Below are 26,785 nucleotides of genomic sequence, written 5' to 3'. Positions count from 1 at the left end.
TTTGATTTGATCAGATACAAATTCAATACAAATTTCAAAAGCACAAAGACAAAGAATAGCATGTGCAGTGAAATAAAACGATAACAGTACACTTATAGATACACATAAGCAATTGCATTGAGCAGCTGGTATACATACACAGAAACATAAAATAAAATATACCGCTTTAGTGAAGCTTTCAAAGAATAAATAGTTGAGCAAGACTTTATGTTGTCCGGGAGATTATTCAAAATGTCCGGACCCGAATATCTGATAGATTTGCGTATTACTCAATTTGGAATTCAAAAGATGGAAATCTCTACATATACCAGTAGGGTACGAATGGACAGAAGTATTAAACCTAAACATGTTATTAAACGATGATGGAAGTTGATCATGAATATATTTAAACATAATTACTGCTACTTGAATAATATTAAAATCAAAAACCTTTAATGTTTTAAGTTCATGAAATAAAGAATCAGTATGAACCAGGAAATGTGATCCAGTACAAATACGTATATAACTTTCTTTTGTAATTTGAAAATAGAATTTATTTTGGTAGAGCCGCAAGTTCCCCATACAATATTACAATAACTTATATATATGGGAGAGTTAAAGGGATCGTACAGTTCTGGTTGAGACCTAATTTCAGGTTTCTAACATTTATAGGTGAGATAATGAGAACTCTCTTATGAAATATGAAAGAGCATGTAATTCTATGAGGAATTCAAGGTTTATTTGATAGAAATTGGTTTTGAAATGGCTGAGATATCCAAAAAAGAGCGATTCTAATAAAGTGTGGGACCCACACTTTTTAACGATCGCTTTGTTTTACTTTGTTTTTGGATGTTTCAGTTATTCCAAACCCAATTTTCATCAAATTAACTTTGAATTCCTCTTAAAATGGTATGCTCTGTGCTATATCTGTAAGTGTTTTATTGGTATCTCGCAAAAATTTAAAAGCCCAATTCTCATCTCCATCAATACTGTACTATCCCCTTTATGGAATTGTATAATAAAAATAAAGTTGAACGGGGGAGGAAAAACTTCAGCTTGGAAATAATCCCTATCAAGTTTTTAGAAATAACTTAGAGACCATAAATCTTGTGGGCCTATTTTACTTGATGTTGTACTCGTGGGCTTTGTTCACCTAGTCGTTGGGCTGTATAACTCGTGGGCTGTACGTGTGACTTGTGGGTGTCGAACTCGTGACCACGTGTGCACCCACTTCAAAATTTGACCCCTTAAAACAAGTTTAGTATTGAAAATTCGGAATACGCCGTAGTTCTGCCAGATCACTACCAATCGCCTCATCTGATAACTTGGTCATGATTACGACAGATGTGTTCGTTTCGTGGAAGTCATAACCCTTCCCTGTGTTTCATTGTCCAACTTTGTTCTTGTTGTTGTGTATGGAAAGTTCCACATTACTCAAGTATGTGCTGAATATAAAGTTCACGAGAACTTTTCATGTAGATGGCGCTATTGATTATTACGGTGGAGCTGTATACCAGCATATGGAGCAGCTGTCTCATGATAGAGACGTTTCTGTTTTACACTGTTTTAATTCTCGACAAAAGGTACAGAGCTTTGGAGGGTGTGGGGGATATAATTATCTTTCATAGACCAAAAGGAGAGAAAATCGTTACCCTGCCCCCTTTTGCTCGTGTTGCTTGTTTGTATTTGTTGTTGTTGTTGTTGTTCTTCTTCTTCAAGTAAGTAAGGGGGGGGGGGAGGTTTTTTCGACCCTTTTCGACCCTTCAGAGCACAGAAAAAACCCCAAAGTATGTACACACTGTCCACACTCCTTGGCAATTAAAAGGTAAAGAAGGTTTTCTGTAGGTTTTGAATAGGCTTTTAGGTAGATTTTATAGTAATCTTTAAAGCATTTTTACTTAGAAGACAATTTTCGTACATTGACCGCCATATTTTCTATAATCATAGTGTTTGTGATATTTTATAGCGCATCCAAGCTGTATATTACGCATTAGTCTATTTTCTATTGTATTTTCTTCATTGAGAAATATGGAAATAAATCGAATGGATGAATGAATGAATGAATGAATGAATGAATAAATGAATGAATGATTCAATGAATGAATGAATGTGTCTGAATGAATGAAAGCCTGAATGAATGAATGAATGAATGAATGAATGAATGAATGAATGAATGAATGAATGAATGAATGAATGAAAGAAAAGAAGTTCTAGATATTAGAGAGGCTGAAAGAGATAACGTAACTTCCCATGCAAGGTAATGGTCATTATTTGAAAGAATATTGTTTTGAATTTATTGAGTTCGGAGACATTAGACAAAACTTTAGAATAAAAGATATTTTTGTCTAAAAATGTTTCAAATTATTTGTTTGGCAGGTATATGTATTGGAAAAGTGCACAGAACTTCACGAGCGCAATCGAGTCCTGATTGTAGCGGTCGTTTTCCACAAGGCCGGCGCACTGTTTTCAAAAGTGTGGGGGCCCACTTCCGGGTTTCATGAGCTAACAAAAAAAAAAAAAAAGGTCCTCAGCTCATTCTCTCCCCTCCCATTTTAGTGCCACTTACGTACTTCCGGGTTGAAAAAAGTGTGGGGGCCCAAAATGATGACACCTTATGCATTCCTTTGTATGGTGCACAAAAAGTGTGGGGGCCCGAGCCCCCACGGCCCCCACGGCTGCGCCGCCCCTGTTCCATACTACCTTTTATCTTTTTCTTCATCAGGACATCTCACCACCATCATCATACGGATCTTCTTCTTCTTCTTCTTTCTTCTTTTCTTTATTGTTGTTTTCTGAATCTCATTCTCTTCCACCATCTCCTCATGTTCCTAGTTTTGTTTTCCTCTCTCCTCTCCTAATTTTCTGTATTGCTCAACCATGGATGATTGAGACAACCTCCGCAACAGTTTTATTTCTATCGGTTGCGCAACGATCGGATTTCTGCAATGAATAACAGGAACACGTACCGCACAAGCTGACACTACTTTGGCGCACCAAGTAAATGGAACACATCTTCCGTCACATGTGCACTCTTGTTTAATGGGTTGTTTCATCTACGAACAAAGAACAGAAGAAGATGTCGAAAAAGCAAAAACAGCGTACTAAAGGCAACGTTCGGGTAAGAATTGAGATGTACCGTCCCGTAGTAATCTAGCTCTATTATATATCTACTCACTTGTCTTTTTGTGTAGTGATGTAGTCCCACGCGTAGAAAACGGTGTGAGTTATTGTCACGCAATAAAATCTAACGTTAGGCGACTTGAATGAGATAAATTTATCTAGATTTAGATAAATCACGAATCACACTACCCTGAATTACCTGTGATTAACTGATGATGACGCCCAGTAAGTCAGAGACTTGTAGAGAGTGATTCAACAGGCCCAATCCTGAGCCGGGTAGTGTCTAGTGTCTGGTGCACTCACTGGTGGTGTGACTGTGAGTGGTAAATTTACTCTTTTTTTTTGTGCACAGATGACTAGAATTTAGAAACTACTCCCCATGGTAACGGTTATTATTAGGCCTAGATCATGCGATGCATGCACTCACAGTCCCACACACAATGCATTGGCAAGTGGGAGAGAAGGGGGGGGGGGGAGCGACATCTGTAATTCATAGGAAGTCTTGACAAGATGTCCTGCAACTGTTGCTTAGTTGGGTTAGATGAATGATAAACAGTTGGCATACTCGTGAAATAGGCCCCACCACTGCGTGTTCATAATCTAGTACTATGGTGGCTTGCCTGTTTACCGGTATACTGGTGAATTCAGCCCCACCGTGTGGCGTTCGGTCAATGCCATGGTACATTAAGATAACATAAGCATCCATGGGGCTTCCTTCCACAGTATGATACTCATGAATGAGGCCCCACCAAATGGCATTTGCGCGAGATTGATACAGCGGCAGGTCCAATTTCAACAGCATAGCACCTTTCATCCTTAACCCTAACCCTAACCCTAACCCTTTCTCCCTTTTTCCCGTTTGTTTCTTTCTCCCTATCATTCTCGGAAAGACTTCCTAATGTCCCTCGACTAATTTAACTGTAAATACAACCCTAACCTAACCCTAAACCAATCACTAACCCCAAACCTAACCTAGTCATGCTTGCTATAAACACATGAATGCATGCGCACTATGGTGGGGCCTATTTCATGAGTTTGCCAAATTTTCTAAAGTCTTTTCAGTGTGTCTAATGTCATGGGAATTAATAATGTCATAAATGATGACAGTGACTTATACGTGGGGTAGGGTAGCATAACTCATAAAAATTGATGTGACACAATTTTGATCTTATTGATGTGACGCTATCTTTTTTTTCAGTGGTGAATAATTAAGAAGAGTTAGTCATAAATGAGAGCATTTTGTTTTTATAATCTAGCTCTACACTTACAAAAGTAGAGTAGCAATACTTACTTTATCAGCCCACAAATTTCAGTCATTCCTTTTTTTTTTCAGTTTTGCAATGGTAGCCTTAGAAAGTCTACCCTTGCAACAAAACCAGTTGATCTTCTCCAGATAACCACACAAACAAATTTTCATACATGTGTACCTGTTATCCAACTCCCATGCAGCCATCAAGCAGTGGCCGAGCAGCAGAGCTCCTTGCCCGCGAAGGTGGGGGCCATGTGGGATTTGTGGGCTTCAGTTCTATGTCTGGAGATCTGGGCTATGTCCCAACGAGCATCGGGTTTGAGGATCAGGACACCGGCCTGGATGAGGAGTTCCGAATGGTGCTCCGTAAACTCAGCAAAAAAGATGTTGTGACAAAGTTAAAGGTAATGATGTGCAATCTTTTGAATATTAGAAAGTCTGGCATGGAATCATAGTGTAGAAAAGCAACAACAACAACAACTACAAAGCACAACAGCTGTTACTTGAAAGATCACTCCCTTCAAACACCCATCATTAGGTGATCTTGCCTTTTGTCTGCAGGCCAACATCAATTTTATGTAAAGCTGGATGACATGACTAGGATGTCATTGTAGCTTATTTTCATTACATGTTGCTTTTTTCACTTCTGCCTGTATTGGTTCCAGGATATGACTGATACAGTCAACCTTGCCCGAGTCGAATCTGTTTGGACTGAAGAAATAGCTTCAACTTAGAGAAAATTGGACATATGAGAGATTAAAATCAGTAGAATACAAAGAGAAGAGGACTTGAAAAGACCTTTGACTTGGGTGATTATTTAACAAATGTGAGGTTGACTTTATAAGCAAGGTTAACTGTAATATACAGATTTTGTTTCCCTTCCATGACAAGTTACCAATTACCACAAGCTACTTTGTTGTAGTCCTTGGTCCACTCTGCCAAATATTTTGTCTTGAAATGAGACTACTAATGAGGCATCTGGATTGAATTACTATAGCAAGAGCCCAGCTGTCCTACAGTGTGAAGCACCATCCAATTGGTAACTTGTGACAGAAATTAATTGAGAACAAGGAGTATTTGTTGCATCTGCACAGTAAGGATTAGACTTGGCTAAATGTATCCTTCAGATTTGCTTCCAAGTAATTTTGATTTATCCTTTCACACAGCTAAACAAAAGCTTGTGCATTTATCTCTTTTGATCTGTGGCGATTTGATGTCTAACCACTTGGTCCATATTCTGCGATATCTACTTTCTTATTTCTTCCTAATTATCACACTTTCTCAATTTGGGATTGAATTTGATGAACAGCTAAAATTATGATGAGCAATACACTTCTGCACAGCTGGGAGTCTCTTCTTTTCAGATATTTTACAACAGAGGAAGTGATTGTAGATTACTCTGTCATGGATTCAAGTGAGCACTTGCATGACCACATCAAGTATTCACTTACCCCTTGATACCATGCCTGACCACTATTCTTAATAATCTGCTTTCTTATTGCCTCTTTCCACTGCAGTAATTTTGTCTCTTTTGTTGACTCTTCTGTATTTCAAAAATAAAGCAGTCTGATGTATTCTCTCACCCCAACCAGGCAATTCAAGAATTCCAGGGACTTTGCACAGAGAAAGATGAGGACTCTATCCTGTCTATGCTACCCCACTGGCCGAGACTCTACAATAGACTCTCTATGGTGAGTTTCACCTCAAGATGTTTAAAGACCCTGGAGCGTGGGGAAATACGGATGGGCTGATTGAATCGATCTTCGTTCACTGACGGGTCCTATTTGTGGTTTTTAAAGGTACCCCAATGGGCAGCAAATGAAAATTGATTAAATCAGGCCAGCCATGTCTCACCACACTACCGGGTACTGTAAAAGTTTTTTGTTGTGTTGGAATTCAAATTCAAGATTTTGTGCCACTAGAAACTAGTGCAAAAATAAAGACATGCAAATATTTCTGCTTGCCGTGTGTTTCTGTCATTTATGTCTTGATTCAGTTGAATTTAAAACATGCAAAATTCATCTTGCTTGGCCAACCACGGAAAATAACTTACGCAAAAATATCCACTTTTACAGTATTCATGTTTCATGTGCTACTTAAGCTATGATGCTCCCCATCTTTGATAACAGAAGGGAATCCTGATGTTAGGGATTTGTGATGTTCATATCTATTGTCTGTTTGATGCCCCTATGCTAATAAGACCATATGTGACCCGCTACAACAAAATGATCCTAAAGTCGGGCGAGGTCGATTATTTGAAAATTGCACGACACAAATCCCTGATCTTTCTGCTTTAAATAGATATATAACACATCATATAAAAATAATCGGCTGCGGAGATATCGATGTTTAAAAGAGAGCATGTCGATACGTCTGGGAAATCACTGTTTCGAGAAAAGCGCCCTAAAAGCTCTCCTTGCGACGCAATCACGATCAAAGGACACGCAAGTCAGTTTTCACCTCCGAACAATAGAAGGTAAGCCCTAGCAACCCCCAAAATGCTCATTCAAACACAGCGCCGGCGGTCTCCTCACCGACCAATCAGTGGGCATAGCGCACCCCGCCAGCACACACCAGTCGACTGGGCAGTGTGCGAGCTTCACGCTTCAGTTAGTGGCAAGCAGCAAACTGACCAATGAGATCACTCTGGTCGTTGTTAGGGGCAGAGCCTATGTGTGGCGCTCACTCCAAATGTTCGAACCAGTTTCTTCTTCGTTGGAACGCCCAAAAAACATGGCCCAGAAAAACGCTATTTTTTGGTCTGTCCTTTCATCATTTTGCTTCAAAATTTCGACAGATGATAGAAGACATGTCAGACTCTAATAATATGTCAAATTCAGAAAATCGTAAGTTTTGACCAATTTTGATGCTCTGACTTCAAACTCGATTTTCACGGCTTCGACCGTGCGCGACTTTAGGACCATTTTGTTGTAGCGGGTCACATATCACCATATGGGCCGTGACGCGAGAAAAGGGCCCTTAGCACCGCTGCGCACAAACGCCAGAAAACGGCGCGGAAGTAAGACAAAGCAATACGCGCAAAATAGATCAACTAGAAAACTGCGCGCACATGCATAGACGCATTAAAAAGTGACAGGATTTGGGCCAAACATGCTGTTTTGAATGTCGTAATTGGGGCATTTAGGAGTGGAATTTCAGAAAAAGGTTTGCATATTTAGATACTTCAGAGTTCCTTCTACAATGTGGAGGTGAAAACTCATTTTCGGTATTTAATGCCCTAAGGGCCCTTTTCTCACGTCACGGCCCATATTCTTTCTTCATCTTCATCCCCATTATTGTACTTGACTGGAAGTCTCCTTTTCTTCTGTTTTTCTTTCTCCTATCTTGGCTTCATCCTGTAACTTTTGCCTCCTTTTCCTTCTCATACCCTTGTCACTTCCCTGAGGATTGTATTTCGAATAGTGTGACCTGCCATGCTTGCATATAGTATTCTTGACCGATATTAGGATGTGCCAAAGTTGTGTCATTTTTCTAGTACCCACATGCATAGTAGGATGTAGAGACAAATCTTTTTTGAACAAAGTGAGATATGGGAAAGAAGATGCAATGAAACTAGGCAAACCCATTTAAAGAGAGCTTGCTCTATGTCGTGTAGTTGAGCCAAGATGGGGTATGTTCCAAAATGTTTGAATATTTCTATGATCTTTCTACATTCATGCATTACATAATTGTATTTTATATAAGATTCGGCGTAATTGCAGTTTTGTCTGTAACACACAAAGTATAGTGTATAAAGTAATGAAATAACAACAACACCAAAGAAAATACCCCCCCCCCCCCCGAAAAAAAAGAGAGAGAAAAAAACCTCCAAAACAACAAACACGGCCTGATAATCTACTTTCAGGACCATGATAAGCGAGTGAGGGAAGCCACCCAGCAGATGTTCTGCAAGGTGGTCCAACGTGCGAGGCGGAACCTGGCCCCCCACCTCCGGGCCATCATGGGGTGCTGGCTGATGGCACAGAATGACCCCTACGCCCCTGCAGGATCAGCGGCTAGGGCTGCCTTCGCCGCGGCCTTCTCCAGCGAAGAGAAGCGAGGCAATGCCGTGGTCTTCTGCAGGGCAGAAATTCTTCAGGTGAGACAGTTGCTCCTTCTTATAATTTTAATGAGCCTGTCTTTGGTTTGTTGGTTTCTTTGCCTATTCTTCAAGGTGTAGAAGTCAATAATGATTGTAAAATGAAGTGATGTAGATGCCATATTTAACATAATACCATGCGAGAGGTTTTAGTTGAAATAGTTGATTCCAAAGTAGGGTGAATATCACTATTTCATAAAGGCGCAGCCCTAAAGGAAGTAGTGTAAATCTTGTCACCAAGGAATCCTTGATTTCACGAGTGGCATTCACGTGACACGATGTAGACCAATCACTGAACAGGATTTCTGTAATGAGGGACTTAAACACAAACATTCATCTGAAGGGGAGTAAGGTCTATAAATTCCTCATATTTTGTGCTCTATCAGCCTTATTTGCTAACAGACAGAGGTGTAAACATTGTGTCGGTAAGTTAGGAATTAGCCATGATTCATATCTGGGTCTCCCTTCCAAAACAACTGCATATAAAACACACATGTACAGATGATGCTTTGTATTCTACATTATTATGCTTTTACAGAGGTTTCCAAAAGCAGTTCAGTAAAGAAATTGAACGCACAAATTATTGCTGTGTTTTGATATTGTGAAAACTGCATTAGATATGATTTGCTCTGAAGCAGTATCTGTTCTTCCACCTGCAGCTCTACAAGGACAACTTGTTCAAGGAATCACCCACAACACTCAGCGACCCTAAGTAAGTATTGACTTCTTGTGGCATTGTGTGTGTCATATTTGTCACTTAAAACAATAACTACAGCAAAGTCATAGTCAAATTGTATCTTTGATGCACTGTAGCTTTCTATTCAGTCAATAATTGCTAAATTGCTATGTACTTTCTATGCTGTATATGATTTGCTTGTATGATATTTCACGAATTCGGACTTGTAAGACGATTTTATGAGTGGTTGAATTTGTGACCTTAAAGATGGTATACAGGGCATAAAAAATAGGACATGTGTTGCAGGAGGCAATATTGGCTGACTCACAAACTTGCGGGAGTACCAGGGTAACCATCAAGTAGCAAACTGCTGGGGTACCATCTGTTTGAGACATGTCAGCTTCAATATTGGATGCTAAATGCAATAGGTTGACTCAAGCTATACAGGATAAAAGCTGCATTGAATGTAGATTACAAGCTACAATGAGGTATCGAAAGTTGTCTATGAGCGGTAATCTAAAGAGCAGTATACACTTGCTTGTATTGTAAGACACCAGCTTAGTGGTTTACTTTCATACGAAGTTCCAAGGATGACTCCTGTGAGCAGACATACAACCATTGCGTTGTGGTGTATGATAGATATGTCCTTAGAAGTAAAAGTCCTTAGCAGTCCTTAGAATAGTTTGCTTATTTTGATTTTATTTCTAAGTACTAACTGAAGAGAGAATGCCTAACTGTCCTCATCAGAATTACAAATAGAAACAACAAACCAAACAAAAACAAGATGCTGAGTAAGCTATGTTGTCAAAGTCATATGAATTTCTGTTATCAGCATTCATCACCCCCCTCATTTTGATTAAAGGACAAGTCCACCTTCATATACACAAGGATTGAGAGAATGCAGCAATATTAGTAAAACACATCAGTGAAAGTTTGAGGAAAATTGGACAATCCGTTCAAAAGTTATGAAATTTTTAAGTATCTGCTCAGTCACTGCTGGATGAGAAGACTACTACAGTGTATGATGTCACATGCGTACAATGATATAATGAAAATAAAAAGAGAATTTCACAAAACTTTTCTTTTTGAATAAAGTGCACATTTCTTCGACTTGTTACTGATGTATGTTAAGGGTAATATTATTCCTCCTGCCTTTTGAAAGAGAGAAGTCGAGTGTTCTTGTGCTGTGCGAGAAAAATGGAAATATGTTGAATTTTCTTTATTCTTTCTTGATATCGTTGTACACATGTGACATCACAAGCTATAGTATTCTTTTCATCCAGCCGTGACTGAGCAGAAACTTCAAAAATTCGTAACTTTTGAATGGATTGTCCGATTGTCCTCAAACTCTCACTGATGTGTTCTACTAATATTGCTGCATTCACTCAACCCACATGTCTATGAAGGTGAACTTGTCCTTTAACCTCTGAGTGCTGATAAGCACAGTAAACCCCATAGCATTGTACACCCTGTCCAAAGTCCCTGGTGCAGAATGGGTTAAAGTCACTGTCATGTCACCTGTTCACCAGGTCATTCTCCAAGGAGGAACAGGAGGAGAAGTATGTGAGAGTGGTGAGCTCTTCTCTCCTGGCTCTGAGAGACTTTGTCACAGGTTTGCCTGCAGCGCAGGTCAGCAGCAGTGAGCAAGAACTGGCCACCATTCTCTCTGAGGACAGACTCTGGAAGTATGCCAAGCATAAATTACCCGAGGTGAGTGATGCTCTGTTTTACAGTCCGCCTCCTTCCCCTGCCATCCAAGCGTGGTACTTTTGTACCTTGTTAATACAACTTACCCCACTTTCACATTTAGTCCCCGCGATGGGGGAAAGTCCCGCGCTGTAGGACTTTCTCCTCAAATACTGTAATGTGAACATTCACTGGGACTTTTCCCCCGTCCCCACGAGGCAAGTCGAATCCGGGGACAAAATTTGGAGGGGAGAGTGACTTCACAGCATAATTGATAGCGTCCAACTATGGTCATCAAGTGTGCGCATGCGTGCTGTGTGGTTTCAAGTGGCAGAGCTCGCCCCAAGCGCTGATTGCTCCCGCAGCTTTGGGATTGTCTAGATGACAGTGTGGACAGTCAGTCATAAAAATGATAAGATCTCTGGTGACTGTCTCCTCAATGTGGGGTCTAATGTGATCAAGGGAAAAAGAGATAGTGTTTTTTTTTTGGTCATGAATACCTTAATATCACTTCTTTATCAGGTTTTTGTGCAGAGTGTAAAGCCATTCACAAGCAACAATTTAAAAACCGTAATGTGCCCCCAACAACTTAAAGCTGTTGAACCCACATCACAATCTAATAGCATTTCTGCAACATATTTCAACAATATTTACATATAGGCCTCAATGTATGTGATAACCCCAAAGTTGACTAGCCAGAGTAGGTTAAGATACTGTGTACCAAACTGCAGAACTGTTGTGTTTGAGAACTTCAAAACAAGCTGAATATGCAACTGCAATAGGTTTGAACTGCACAACATTGTACTCACTTCATTTTATATTCTGTTCCATAGAGCCAATCATACATAAGATTATGTTTTTGTTTTCTTTTCTTCTTCTGATGACATGTAAATATAGATTAACCCATTGAAGACGAGTACCAAGAATACTCGGGCAGATGTCTTTATGGGAAATGCGTGTCATAGCAAAATCAGCCCATCCTCAATGGGTTAACAACACCTGAGAGAAAGACTTCATGTAACTTTGTGTGTCTCTTCCCAAAGGTCCGTGGTGGTATGTACAGTCTTCTTGGTGCATTGTGCCGAAGTATGCCCTCTCTCCTCGCATCCTACCTACCCAAGCTGTCCCCAGCCCTCCTGGGCAGTGTGGATGAGACTGAACCAGCCACCGTGGCTCCCCTGTGGGAGGCTGTACTCCATCTCATCACCAGCCAGGAGGTGAGGGGTTGATCTTGTTCATTTGCAGGTCTACCAGTGTACCTACCACTTGGGACGCTATTATTGTAACAGCATCATTCTGCATATCACTGGGTACTGCGTAAAGGGGAAGTCCACCCTGAAAATTAGTTTGTGTGAATAGAAGCAGAAAAGTTGGAGGAACTTTCAAACTTTCAATCGTCAAACTTTCACCATCCTGTTGGTTTCGTTTTTCTGACTCTATTCAACAAACTTATTTCTAGGGTGGACTTTTAACTTTCAACCGGTTGAAGACTAGTTCCAAGTATACTCGGGCAGGTGTCTATGGGAAACCTGTGTTATAGCGAAATCAGCATGTCCTCAATGGGTTAACTTTGCCATTGCCATCACAGATATGTGAAGATACATTGTCAGGGATATTTTGAGCGGATGGAATTGAGAAAGTTTAACAGTGTACCCCTTCCTTTAAAACTGAGATGAAAGAAACAGTTCAGATGCACATTATGTGTTAATGGATCAAACTTATCAGAATGTTTATTAGCAAGATTTATAATCAGATTTAGCTACAAAGAAGAGAGGAAAAGAGTATCATTGTCTCAAATTCTGAATGCTTATAAAATTGGAAATAGTTGATAACCTGTTGGTTTGAGATTTTGTGCCATGGATCTCCTGTGCTGGTAGGATCATGTGGACTTATGTTGGCAGTCTCAAACTTTCAGCATAATATCTTGGTCCTGTTTTCTTTTCCCACATGGTTTCAAGGACTGTTGGAAGTATGTCAATATCAGGAAAGCCTTCCTACCCAAGCTGTGGTCTGTCTTGCGGCATGGTGGAGATGGCAGTGCAGCCACTATCTTCCCCAATCTCTTGCCCCTCCTCAGCCATCTTCCTGCAGAGGTCAAAGGTGACGGAGTTGCATTCTACTGCGAGTTCTTCAACAACTTTCGCGAAGGGTGGGTGTCCAATACAAATCATAGCCATTACAAATGAACATACGCTTGTAGTTGTTGTCATGTAATGAACAATCTATTTCAGATGTACAGATGAAAGATCCCACTTACAATGTACTAGCAGTACATAATCCAGATCATAACAACAATCATATATGTGATAGTTAAGTTTAACAGTAGTGTCCAACCAGATGTTAATCTACTCTTAACCCATTGAGGACGAGTCCCAAGTATACTTGGGCAGGTGTCTATGGGAAATGCATGTTGTGGCAAAATCAGTCGATCCTCAAAGGGTTAACCATTGATTCTGATATGCGTTCCTTTGTTTGTTACAGGTGCAGCTGTAAAAGCGTTATCCAGAGCAGCAGTGAGAACACAGCCGTGCTGAGAGCTTTCATGGAGTGTGTCAGGTACTGCCTGGCACAGAGTGTGAACGCAGAGGACACTGACAGCACAATTCAGTCACACCTTATAGATGAACAAGTATGTGAGGATGTTACTAGTCACTTGAAAATTGCAGTGATTTCTAGCAAAGGAAGAGACTCTGTTTTGCTCATTCTTTCTTTCTTTTTATTATGTTTATTTTCTGTAGTAGGAAATGAAAAGCATATCTGTTATAGCTCAGGTTTCATTCAGCTGACATTGATTGAAAAAACAGATATTCCTTCTCTTCCTTTTGCTTTCCAGTATATCATAAAATTGTATGGATTGTTATTTTCAAATGCCATGAGGTCATTTTTGTTGTCTTTGTCAGATGTAGCTTAAGCAATTACAAGGACAACATAGTGGCATATTGTACCTGAAATGTTCTATTCCATGTGTGTGGACGCATGTTTTTGTTTGTTTGTTTGTTTTTTTGCTAAGGACGTATGTTTTTGTCTTCCAGCTCATGCCAATGTTGAGATCATCCCTCAGCCAAGAAGCCAAGGCATGGAGTGTGGTGACCATTTATCAGCAAGTGGCAGCCCTCTTAAACTACCTGCACAAGCAGCAGGCCAGGTCTGAAACAGGGTCACCAGCCAGGGTTCTAGAGTCCCTATGGTCAAGCATCTCTGAGATGTGTGTTGGAGAGGTCTCGTCGACTGAAGGTAGCACAGAGGTGGCACTGAGTAACATTGGTCTCCTTGTTGCCATTTTGAAGGTGAGAAGAGGTGCATTTTTAAAATATTTTGTCCAGTGCATTAGAAGTCCTATAAGACCTTTCAAAATATGTTATCAAAATATCAACACTTACTGTACTCATCTACTTTATTGTTTCACACTTATCCTTTAGAAGCGAGTCGTTTTTGTACTCTACATTTTTCTGGAGGAAAAATTTTGTTGCATTGCAAAGTAAAGTGTGAAGTCACACTGAGATACACTTGTTTGAAAGAGGACCTCGAACTACACCTTTGGTGAAATTGAGAGATCATGAGATGAATACACAGAAATGGTCTCTCCCTTTAGTCAATCATGCACTCACAAAGCCATGGAAGTCCCTCAAAGCTCAAATGACTTCTCTTTATGGACATATGCTGAAAGTATCAGTATGAATGCATCAGCATTTCCAACTGAAAACTCAGATAAATATCAGCAGAAATATTTCACGCTGGGTTTGATTCAGTAAAACATATATACGCGACATGAAATTTTCGTGAATTGGAGCTGACGTCCTCTTTTGTAGCATGAAATTTTTGCGAATTGCTACTGGCGTGCAATGCATACAGTGTAGACAAGAGCTTTCGCGTGCATTTTATTTTCGCGAATCTTGGCGTTCGCGAAATTCGCGAAATTAAAATGCACACGAATATTCCTCGTTTTACAGTAACAGCTTCTGCATTGTTTCAAGTTACTTGCTAATGTGGCATTATGCATCTATTGTAATTCATCATGTTGGTGTGTGTATTTTTTTTTGTGGGGGGGAGGGAGGTGTTGTTTGTTTTGGTTTTGGCTGAAAACATTGACATGACAGAATAATCTCTGTGATGGCGTTGGGTAATTTCAAGTTTGGTGTTAGTGCTGGTGCTAGTGTCGAGATAGCACTATCACTAGCACTGTCACTAAACTTGAAATCACCCAGTGTTGCATTACATATATGTTTCCAGTAGGCCACCACGATCTCTGCTGTGAAATAGTATCACTCTAACTATCATGATCATTCTTCTTACGTCAGGATCCAGAGAGTTCAGATATCCAGGAGATGGTAGGGGGCGGAAGGAGGAAGCAAAGAACGAAAATAAGATTCGCTGAGGATAAGGCCGAAGACGACAAAGAATCTGCAGAAGCAAAACCTGAAGGTAACAAATGGCGTACTGCCTTGCCCTCAGACATACAACCATTGTTAGCAAGGAATGGAGATTGTCCCAATTATTGCTACTGTGTACTCCAGGAGGTAGCATGCCTAATTTGCAATCAAATGACTTTCCCTTCCCAACGATGTCTGAACCTTTTTTGCCAGACTTTCGCTCTATTCTTCCTTACAACTCTCTCTGTTCCCTTTTCTCCTGCCTCAACTACCTGGGCGCAACTTCAACTTACAGCTCACTGCTGCCTCCCCTCCCCCCACTTGTCACTATTTGCCTTCCGTACAATCTCCCTATGTCACTTCCCTCCTCAGCTCTCCTCTTTCTAGGCTTTTCTTTTGCCAAGCAACGATCCCTACAAGAACTACGTACACATGGTTTTACTGCAAACCTTTCTCCCTCATTACCTCACCATGCAGACCTTCAAGCAGCACACAAGTGACTTGGGTTTGAGTCCAACTGAATCTAGCTGAGCTATGTCTTGTGTAATCATACTGTCCTGTCTAGCCTTTAAGAGGCACTCTCGCAGGACATTAAATGGAGGTCCTGTGTGTGAGAGAATCATGACTCACACACAGAAAGATCCTACTTCACTTCCTCACAAAGAGCAGGGTGGTAACACCATATTTCAGAATCTTTAGTCAATGTCAAGAAAGGGACATCAAGATTGACAAAATAGTTTTCTGTGGTTTGTCATGATTCATTCTCATGTGGTTCTTGATGGTAGTAAAGACACCGTCAGTTGTACCTTACAATCAGACTTTCAAAGTAGATAGATTTGAGAAAAGTTCGATATCTCAGCATATTAATCTGAACATGGTATCTTTAAAAAAGAAACAAAATCAACAAACGAGCAGCATTAAGAAAATGAGCAAAGGCCGTGACAGTGACAGTACTAACAACTTGTTTTACCTAGAATCTGTTTTAATTCTCAAAACGTGTGATCTAGCTGTGCAGTAAAGAATATTTATTCACATCATACACTTACTTGATTAAAACATTTAACATTGTTCGGGGGGGGGGGGGGGGGAGGGAAAGAAAACATATTCAATAGAAGTTTGTTGTTGACTTGCCGTAACGCTCATTAGGTTCAGAGACAATCTTAAGAGGCTAAAATGTACATCTGTAGATTGGGATTTCATGTGGTTTTATTGGCGACTGGTGCTACAGTGCGCTCACATCACAACAAATACCGTTGAAACGCAATTTTGTTACAATGAAGCAAAAATTCAAGTCCAAAAGTTATCATCTTTACGTATTTGATAAAGCCTTTTGTTAGGATATAATAAAGTATTGATATCACAAAAGAGAAATACTGGTCCTGAGGACTTTGTTATAATGAATGAATTATCATTATCATTTTTTTATTCTTTCAATGTCATAGAAGTTTCACCTGAGATGAGGAAAGAGATTTTGGTGCATCATCCCCAGCTGTCTTCTCTAGTCTCGAGGCTCATCCAGCTCTCTCTACAGAAGGCCAAGGAGGACTCCTCACTAACTCACCTCCTCTTCCTGGCTCAGCTTGTGAAGACTTTTACCAGCCCAACCACGATTCAGACCTTGCTCAGTGCTGCCGGTGTGAACACACCCCAATCTGAACGTAGAGATGACTTCAGTGCCTCCTCTCGCCTCCAGGGTGGCGTTCAAACTGACCGTGCCAAAGCGTTGAAGCAAGAGGAAGAATTGGGGATTGATGACAAGGGTGTGAAAGAAGAAGGGAGAAGCAGTGATGGGAATAGAACTAGCGGCAGTGTTTACACTCCAGACACGGACATCGAAGAGATCATATTGGAGGAGGAAGATGGTGACCAGCTCCCGGTGAGATGCCTTTACTCACTGTTGTTGCCATGGCTACTGGAGACGGAGAGCTTAAAAGAAGGAGTCGGGAGGAAGGAGAGGATGCGACAAATGGCAGCCATCTTGGACATGATAATCTCCATCACGATGATGTGTCTGAATGAGAACAGGCTCCTAGTACTGGACGCTGTCAGTCTCAAGGCAAAGTCTGTGGAGCTTCTGCATCTCATTATCATCAAGGTATTTCTTTAATCCTTTGTGTGGTTTGACTGCCAATTATTAAAAAAAAAAAAATACATACAATAATTTGGAAAGCAATGCAATTATGGTTAAAAAAAAGACCCCACAAATGATCAAACTCATTAGCTGGCAGTATGGTCAAGGCTAATATGAATCAGTTGCTAATTTTTATGCCTTTTTTTTTTCTTCTCAATTTTGTTTCAAGTCCGTGAGATGCATGGATTATTTCTTTGTTGTTCTTAATGAACTACAACTGTGATTAGGACACTTATTTTAGTTGTAAGAGAGAGCATAGATAGCCTTAACACATACTTGCCAACTAATGAGATTTTATCAGATTCAGTAAGATTTTTTACATTAAAGATAGCAAAATAAGATTTTTTGTCAGAGAAATAAGATTTAAAAAAAATATTTAGATATACCTTTCATGTGTATTTTCTGAAGATTTGACTGAAAGTAAGATTTTTAACTTCAGTTTGCATATAAAATAAGATTTTTGCAATCCACAAGTAAGATATTTCATCTTGAAATGTTGGCAGGTATGTTAACAGTCATGCATGATTAGTAGTCTTATTTTCTGATTTCGCTTCCAATGACCTCTATGTTATGCACAGTTGCATAACTTTAATGCAGGGTATGGGGGGGGGGGGGTTCAGTTATCCATACAATATCCACAACTCTTCATCAGCACAGGCCCTGGGTCAGATGAATAACAATATTGCTACAAAGAAATAAGTTTGAAGCATTGTGGTTGTGATGACTTGTTACCGCATTTCACAGATGAGGGAGAGATCAGAGCTGGCCCCGACGGTCGACGCTTGGCTTCGCATGGATGTCTTTATGGACAAGCTGCTGTCCATCCAGGGAGAGCTGTGTAGACAGACCCTGGAGGGGTCTCGTGAGCCCAGTGATGTGGGCTGGAAACTCATCTCCCTTGCCCTGTCTTCGGGGCAGGATAGTGGTAAGTACAGACGTGCCATGTTACTCCCTGATTTGGCAGGAGGCTCTGCTAAAAATGAATATAATATGGGATTAAGCCCCTGCAGAAAAATGAAAAAAAAAAAGCACAAAAGTGCTTCCCGACCTGGGAGTTATTATTATTTATTACCTCTTTATGTGATGTGTTGGCATGCCTGACTCGATCAACGGCTAGCCAACTTTTCATATTTTGCACAGACGCACACCATACACAAACCATTCATCAAATTGTAATATGTCACAGTATATCAAAAGCGTCTTAGCTCTAGCTAATATTTACATCACAGCAGGGCTCACAATTTTCTGTACAACTTTGCTGCTGTACTGTATTTCTAACATAGACACTTCTATAAAAAGTTGCATGCCTTTGAAAAGAGAGTGTTTTCCAAAAGTGCTGATGCATTGTGGTCTCAAAATAATATGGCACATAAAGAGCTCAGATGCATGTAATGCACAAATATCTCCCTGCTGGTGTTTGGAATCTTCCTGATTTTGATTATATACTGTGTACTTCTATAATGCTATAAAGATCTAGTTTTGGGAGATGTCTTGTCATACTTAGTTGTGATGAGATGAAATGATAAAACTATTCCAGGATTGGTGGAGCTCATGTGTATACATACCTGAAGAAGGTTTGTATTTTCCAAATACAGCCTCAAAATTCTAACCTGGAGTCTCTTGTTTCACTTCCACTTGAATCACTCTCCACACACAGAACCTATGATTGGAACGACTTCAGCAGAGCTCCTCCTGGTAGGCTTTTACCGAGCCCTAACCAGGCCGGATGTTGTCACCACGGCAATGCAATGCATCAGCTTCATCTGTGACATCACCTCCAACTTCTTCTCAGCTGTCCAGGTAACCCACTTGGAACATACTCATCCCTTTTAAAGAAAAAAAAAAATCATAAGACCTCAATTCGTGTTATTTCAGGAAAAAAAGAGTTCATCAAGATTGTTCATACACAAGATTGTGATGTATGCTGTATGCAATACAGTAATTATTGTGAATGTAAAGCAGTGTTTGAATTTCTCAGCACATGCCTTGCACCACTGCATGAATGATGAAATACACTGTATTATGTTCATTGCAAAATGCATATTGGCGATGGTCACACGCAGTGGCGGATCCAGGGGGAGCGCACCGGGCGTGTGCCTCCCCTTTATTTTTTTGCTAAAACAAAAGAAATAAAAAGAAAAAATGGGGGGGGGGGTGAGTGCGCCCCCCTTTAATTTTGTAAAGGCACCCCCTCGTTACAGAATTCCTGGATCCACCCCTGACATACATGTAGTAACCTCTTGGTACAATCATTATTCTCTTTGGCTACATTAAAGGTTTGTATGGCACAAAAGGGAGAGTCTCAGTAGCGTACAAATGGTCAGGAATGAAGGATAGTGACATTTTTACCGCCACGTTAGAACATTATGTTTATTAATTTTTACTTCTTGTGTGTCCTGCCTTACAGGGTTGTGTGTGTCTACCATCCTCAGTGGATCTTCTCTTGGCTCTTTTTCAACTGGAATGCAAAGATGGAAGCAATCTGTCAGGCAAGTTCCTACAAAAAAAAAAAAAAAAAAAAAAATTCAAGATATATGAGCATTTAATTTGAGAAACTTTGAAGGGGATTGCCAGTCCAGCTAAGAGTTGAGTGTGATAAGAAAGAGTGGGAATATGATGAAAATGTATAAGGCCTGCCCACTATCCCAACTTTTTGAAATTGAAATTGATCAGGTTTATTGCCATCCAAAAACACATAGACGGGTGAAAAGTCCGAAAACTTATAATTCTCGTTTACATTACATATTATACAGTGTACATAAATACATGAAGATACCTTTTAATATAGAATGCAAAGAATATCATTATCAATAAACAAAGATTAAAATAGTGAAGAATCGTTACACAAGCCTACGAACAAACAAAACAGGCACACCTACATGTACAACCACATTTATTATAAATTGCACTGTATAATACTCTTTTTATGCATATCTGTCCATCTCTTTTTCCTTTCTTTATATTTCATATCAAATCAGCCTCTCCTTTTAGTCAAATCCAAGGGGAATGGATAACATTTGGCGACATACGTGAATTTCAAATAACACAGTTAATCAACACAGGTTTGTATCCATCAAGGGTATTTCTTCAGCTTATGCAAAGTTGACATTACAAGGCCCTACTCATCAGTAAAACTTTACATTTTCATGGTACAATGTATAACGTAATAACGCTGCTATCCTTGACTTTGTCCGATTGCAGAAGGTCTGAGGGAGAAGGTGCACATGACATGGGTCCAGGGCGTGCAGACCCTGGTGAGACAGACTGGTGGCCTGCTCACAGACAAGGGGCTGCTGGTCAAAGCTACCCAGTGGATGAAGCTAGCACTGCATGGGGAAGATGTGAACATACACCAGTACGTATTGGTCTCTGCAGGAGATTTCTACCCCTCTCTGACACATCTTAACCCATTGAAGACAAGTGCAGAATATACTCGGGCGGATGTCTATGGGAAATGCATGTTATAGCAAAATCATTGTATCCTCAATGGGTTAATGGGGGATTCTATGCCTTTACGAGGTCTGGGCCCTGTTTTATGAAGAGTTATAATTGATTATATAGTTTATTTCTATCGTACGTCTATGGCAGCCTGTGTGGTAAGGAAACGTAGAATCGATTAAATCTATTGATAAAATGGGGCCATGGCATGGTTGATCATAAGAATTTGAACTTACTCTACATCTTCATGTAACTAGGAGAAATCAAATTCTTTCCCAGTATAGATTTTCCGTTTTGAAAGCATTGGTGCTTTTATGTGGCTTTAAGGAAAATTAGTGTTATTGACCTTTTTACCTATTACAAGTTAAAATCACTTTTGAATATGAAATAAGTTATAGTATAATATACAAGACTCTCTTTTTTCTCTTTCTCTCCCATTTATCTATGGTATAAGTATGATATAAGTATAAATAATTATGATTTATATTTGCTATATTATTGAAAAAAAAAAGAGAGTCTTGTAATTTAAATCAACTGCTCTTCTACTACTACCAGAAATGATGGTGGTACAGATAAACAATTTTTATGGGAAATTTATCTTCTCTTGCTCTTTTGTGACAGATCGCAGCACTTTGGTGTGATGGCTGGGTCCTTCTTTGCAGCAATCATCAGTGGGTTGCCAGGCAACAGGGATGGTTCCCAAAAGCTCCTTGGGGAACTCCTAACCTCTCTGCTCCCTTCTCCCGAAGAGTGGACTTCCCGCAGGAAAAGTTTGCCCAATCAGGTCACTTTTATTTACATTGACAAATACTTTGATCCTAGTACTGTCAATATCACTATGTTTATCAAGTTGTCTTATTTTGATACACTGCACATCTGCATAAAATCACAGTGTGTTTGAAGATACCCTGCAAGACATAGGAAAAAACCAAACACACCATTTTCTTTTTATAAGGTAAATCACTTTTATTGTCTGACTTTTGTCATCACATTAATGGGGCAGCATTAAATTTGCAGCTCTGCTAGATGCAGAATTGTGTGGGATAGCATTGTTACTTACATGAGGATTACCAGACAATGGTGAAGATTTAAGATGTTGAAGATTTAAGATTGAAGATTTTCAAACTCATGTAACATAGATGATATTAATATTCATTTGCTCTGTTTGGGAGGAAAGGTTTAGATTTGCTGTGTAGCTTATCACAGTGATTTAAACCCAGAGCCAGTGAACCACTGACTGTGCAGTATTATTAAACAGAATGAATGTTTGTAGATGATATCAACCTATTCACCATCTAGGTAAAATTTCTTGCAATTTCTTACAAATGACTAAGCTTAAATCCACTAAACTTAAATCCACATAGTCTTACTTGATCCAATCAAACCATTTTCCCCCCTTTACAAAGTAACTCTGTACAGGTGATTTTTAGACACTTGCATAAGTTTTATGCAGCTGCTGTCCGTGAGGAAATGGCCGTTGATTAGATCTTGGATTTTCACTTCTCTTAAACTATTTGATGTATTTTGCATTTCACTACTTCATTCTATCCTAAATGGAATACCTTGAAGGTGTTTGTGGATGAGTTGCCTGTTCAACATCCAGGCAATGAGGCAATATCCACTGTGATATACCACTGTACCTCAGTTACCTCCACACTTCTCTTTTAACATAATCCATCCTCATTATTTCTGTTCCTTGTTTTGCAGTGGATTGCTCCAGCAGCTATTGGTCAGTGGATGACCTTCTGTGACATATCGCCCTTGACCGCTGCTGACTCCATCGTGGCTCCCAAAGCGCTGAATCTGGCCGTGTTCGTTAGCACCATGATCAGCCGACTTGATGAGAGAGACACGTCAATCCAGGAGATGACTCAAGAACAAACAGAAAAAGAGGAGGAGGAGGATGAAACTGAGGATGCTGCTGTTGCTATGGCAGCCACTGTGTTGCCATGGGAATGCAGAGCATTCAAGATGGCGGTGATTGAAGTGATGTACATGAAGGAATGGTGCTTAGCCACGATGACTAGACGGGATGGAGCCACAGAGGTGAGATACTGAAACAAGCAGTTGCGTATGAACATTAACATGTTTAAGGCTAGTACTCAGAACACTCGCGCAGGTGTCTATGGGAAATGTGTATTATGGCAAAGCCAGCTTGTCCTCAATGGGTTAAAGGCCTCAAATAATTGGCAGTTTTTATTCTATCTAAATGAAACAATATTTAAACAATGAAGTATAAAATGTCACAGTAAAAATAATACAGCACCATACTAGAAAATGTGGTTGTCAGATGGTTCGCAATTTTGGGTGTTATTTCTTCAGGGGTTCTTTGTGTTTGTTTATTCCTTTTCTTGTTGGTTATCTGTCTTCTACAGCCTGCAGACACATTGTATACTCCAGTTATGCAGCCTCCACAATACTGTGCTTTGTCTGTGCCAGTCTTGAGCGAGGCGCTGGAAAAGATGTGGCCTCTCCTTGATCCGCCCCAGTGGGATGAGCTGTACACTGTCGTCCGAGACAGGTAAGCCAGCTAGGCAATGCCAAAGATCAATAGAGGTCATAAAATACTATAAGGTTCAAGAGTGCGTATTCACAATCAAAACTGTATCCAACACTAACAGTGAATGGTTAAAATTTGATAATCAAATAATACAGCACTCAACAAAAGGAATATGATTTCTGGGAGTGGGTGGTTAGTTGATATTTATACATGTCCATTTGTCATCTGCACGTTTTATATGCTAGGATGACTTTATCAGTAAATCAACTTTCCTGTTGTGAGCATGAAAAGCATCCCTCATTTTGTTCCCCTGTTTTAGTTAATAAGAAAAAATGATTAAAAAAAAAAAGTTTCTTGTCAGTTTTTCCATTTGTTAGTTGTCTTGGGAGTAGACAGCATGATTCTCTGTACTTTGATATGATGGAGTGTTTTTGATGCATTTGCATGTCATCATGCACCTTATTCAGCAAGCACATTTTGACAGTTAATGAAATTGAGCCACAACATTGTTAAACAGTCTTTTGATATTTTTGTTTTGTTGAAAATACAAATTGCCCCCTCTGGATGTGACTAGATCTGTGACAGATGGTCTGCTATGGTCCCGAGCTCTTCAGCAGGTGGTGCGGAGTAACGCGAGGTACCGAGACGAGACGAGCAGGCTGAACATTTGGAACCTAGCCGCTGGAGCCGAGAGGTAATGACCCAACAGTTCGTTATCACTGCCAAGCTTCTAAAGCCTTGCAATGCAAAGTAGACGGCTGTCTGTCATGGAGGCCTCTTAAAGCTCTCGGGAAAAGCAAACCGAACCGTACCGAACCTGCGCCAGAGGAGTGCTCAAACACTCCTAAAGTGTACTAGAGGAGTGCTCAAACACTGCTAAAGTGTACCGTATTAAACTGAACCTAGCCAAAAGTGGACCATTTCTCAAGAATGTGCTCCAAAAGGGTACCAAAAGCAAACCAAAAATTTGCATATGAAGAATGCGTGTCATATGCACATACGCCATTATGCAAAGAGGTCCTTCTCTTTGTTCAGGAAATTTGTATTTAAAGTAGCTTAAGCGCATCGGGTGAATGACCCCGTTGCTACCAAATGCATGACCCCCTCTAAAAATAACTCAGGAGGTACTGTATGCTTTCTCAACAGAGTGCTCGAACACTTCAAATTTGGCACAGTATGGCACGGTTTGCTTTGGTTTGATTTGGTTTGGTTCATTTTCGAGCGCTCAAACGCACCCTAACTTTTTCTCTGCCTGTGTTGAACAGACATTGGATGCCATGGCTTCAGTCACAGGTTTCTTTAGTAGGTGCTGTGAGTGATTATGGGTGATTTTCCATGCTTGAATGAGTCAGAATTGTAGTATCCACAAACCTCTGAGTGAGATATAAAACTCTATCACCATCAACCCCACCTATTTCGGGTCTTCCCTTCTACCCTTCATCACTCCCACGGTATTTAAGATGTATTTCGCTGTCTAACCACCACCTTGCCCAATGAAGTGGTATAAACATCTTAAAGCACTGCACTGGTAGAGCTAACCACACTTCATCTCCTCATTTCAATACAATTGAAACAGTAAGTAACTGTTTATACAAGTGATTTCTCACACTGTAACTCAGGTTACAATAATTCCCAGGTTTCGGCATTGTGTAGCTGCACACACTGCTACATATACCATGGCTGCCAAATTTTAGCAATTGGCAATAATAATCCCAATGCCAATTCATCAGTTTTCTGGACTGATGTGTCTGGAGTTTCTGTGTAGTCCCAAAGGAGTATATCCATGTGGGTCTTCATCAAGCATGCTCCACATCCAGCATCCCTTCTCACCTATTTCACTGAGGTCAGTGGTCACCGTTACCACACTGTAGTGCTGTTGTTCTTGTTGCAGGTCTCTGCATCCTATGCAACCCAATAAATGACTCCCCAAACAGCAGCAATGGTGAAAGAGATTATCCGCAATCACAAGGACCTCACTGAACTGCAGTACAACTCTTATGTACAAGTTCACTTGAATGAAGTGATAAGAATGAGATAAACAAAATGATTAAAAAGTAATCACAATTGGACTTAAATGACAAATATTTGCTCATATACTGTGACCGAGCAGTAATTTTGGTCATAACCACAATTTTTTTGAGGTGATGGTATCATCAACTCACATCTCTCCCTTTTGGTTTGTGCACAAAAATATCATAAAGATAGTGTTTTTGATCAATTGTTAAGCTGCCACAGCTGTTCTTTATTAATAGTCATTGCGAGCTTATTGCAAATTTGATGCAAATGAAGTGGGTGTTGCATTTTTTATTTCCTGTCAAAAGAAGGTTAAGTAAAGATCTATATATAGGTCGACTGGATAATTTTGGCTCTCTGAAAAAGATTGTTTAATCAAGGAGAGACTACAATGACTTGTAGAATAGCTTGCCATGGAAATAGAATCATGAACATACGAAAAAAGCATGTGTTGTGTAGTATATGATTAGTAATGTGATACACTGTTAGGTGCAATGTATGTAAAAAAGGTGCAGTTTTCATCTCTTGCAATTTCTTGCCACACATTGGTAATCTAGGCACAATCATATTGAAATTTCATCACAGCTAACATGTATTTGTTATATTTGTGCCTGTTCTGTTGTTGTTGTTGTGTTGTGTCTATGTTTCTAGACTTGTGTTTTTATGTTTCCCAGCACTTGAAACCGTGTAGTAAATGTCTTAGGCAAGATTCAGATGATCTTCCATTGCAAATTTTGATGCATGCACTCCAGAAACCAACACCATATGATAGCATTTTCCATGTTGATGTATCAGCTGACAATAAGGAAGTACATGTATTGTGTATTGTGTATAAAGCATACCATCCTGCAGAACTTGTATGCAAAGAAAGCCAAAGAAAATGTTTATCTATTTGTACATTGTATTTCAATTGTAGCATTAAAAATACAGTCAAACCTGTCTCAGCGGCCACTTGTCTATAGCGGCCACCTGCCGCATACAACCACTATTCCCTCAGAGAGAAAACGCATGTTAAAGACCCTGTCTACAGTTGCCACCTGTCTATAATGGCCACTGTTTTTGTCTCTGTTAGGTGGCTGCTATAGACAGGTTTGACTGTACTTGCTAATCTTTTTTCAGCGTTCGTGCCAGTATCTCTTAGCCATTTTTATGCATTTCGCTGTCAGAGATATGGCTGTCAGATAACGAATCAATTTGCATTCCAGACTTTTAAGTTCACTAGTAATGATCAAATAAGTGCATATATAGCAGTAGAGTAGGTTACTTGATGCATAGTTATGCACAATATTAAAATAGATAAGTCTGTACAGTGCTGTAATCTTGCCACATCTATTCTGCTGCAATATTTTGTGGGAACTGTGCTATATGTACATTTTAATCTCATATATTGACTTCATTCATAATGGTGCAATTAGAGATATTACAAACTGAAAGCTTGTAATCCTGCCAGGTCTTTTTGCTGTTGTTTTTTTGAGAATCAAAACTGTTAGTTGTGTATAATATGCATGAATATATTGCACATAC

At 39.9% G+C, this 26,785-nt stretch overlaps 1 protein-coding gene across 1 annotated transcript in view; it reads left to right on the top strand.

Annotated features, from left to right (window-relative positions):
- The first annotated feature begins 3,002 nt into the window (after positions 1–3,002).
- LOC139724068 (E3 ubiquitin-protein ligase listerin-like) overlaps positions 3,003–26,785 on the top strand; it is a 59,432-nt gene continuing 35,649 nt past the window's right edge. The window contains 20 exon segments of the mRNA XM_071635275.1: positions 3,003–3,097; positions 4,549–4,752; positions 5,941–6,039; positions 8,214–8,447; positions 9,107–9,159; positions 10,653–10,833; positions 11,853–12,026; positions 12,768–12,958; positions 13,291–13,438; positions 13,842–14,096; positions 15,108–15,231; positions 16,622–17,274; positions 18,055–18,235; positions 18,968–19,110; positions 19,718–19,799; positions 20,512–20,665; positions 21,370–21,532; positions 22,456–22,794; positions 23,124–23,269; positions 23,823–23,942. Coding sequence (XP_071491376.1) covers positions 3,056–3,097; positions 4,549–4,752; positions 5,941–6,039; positions 8,214–8,447; positions 9,107–9,159; positions 10,653–10,833; positions 11,853–12,026; positions 12,768–12,958; positions 13,291–13,438; positions 13,842–14,096; positions 15,108–15,231; positions 16,622–17,274; positions 18,055–18,235; positions 18,968–19,110; positions 19,718–19,799; positions 20,512–20,665; positions 21,370–21,532; positions 22,456–22,794; positions 23,124–23,269; positions 23,823–23,942 — 3,686 coding nt within the window. The 5' untranslated portion in view covers positions 3,003–3,055.

Source organism: Diadema antillarum, unplaced genomic scaffold (genome assembly GCF_040938485.1).
Source record: "Diadema antillarum isolate AM-2024a unplaced genomic scaffold, OU_Dant_1.0 scf00000015, whole genome shotgun sequence".
Classification (NCBI taxonomy): domain Eukaryota; kingdom Metazoa; phylum Echinodermata; class Echinoidea; order Diadematoida; family Diadematidae; genus Diadema; species Diadema antillarum.
Note: the sequence above shows the minus strand (reverse complement) of the source record. Positions and strands in the feature narration are given on the sequence as shown.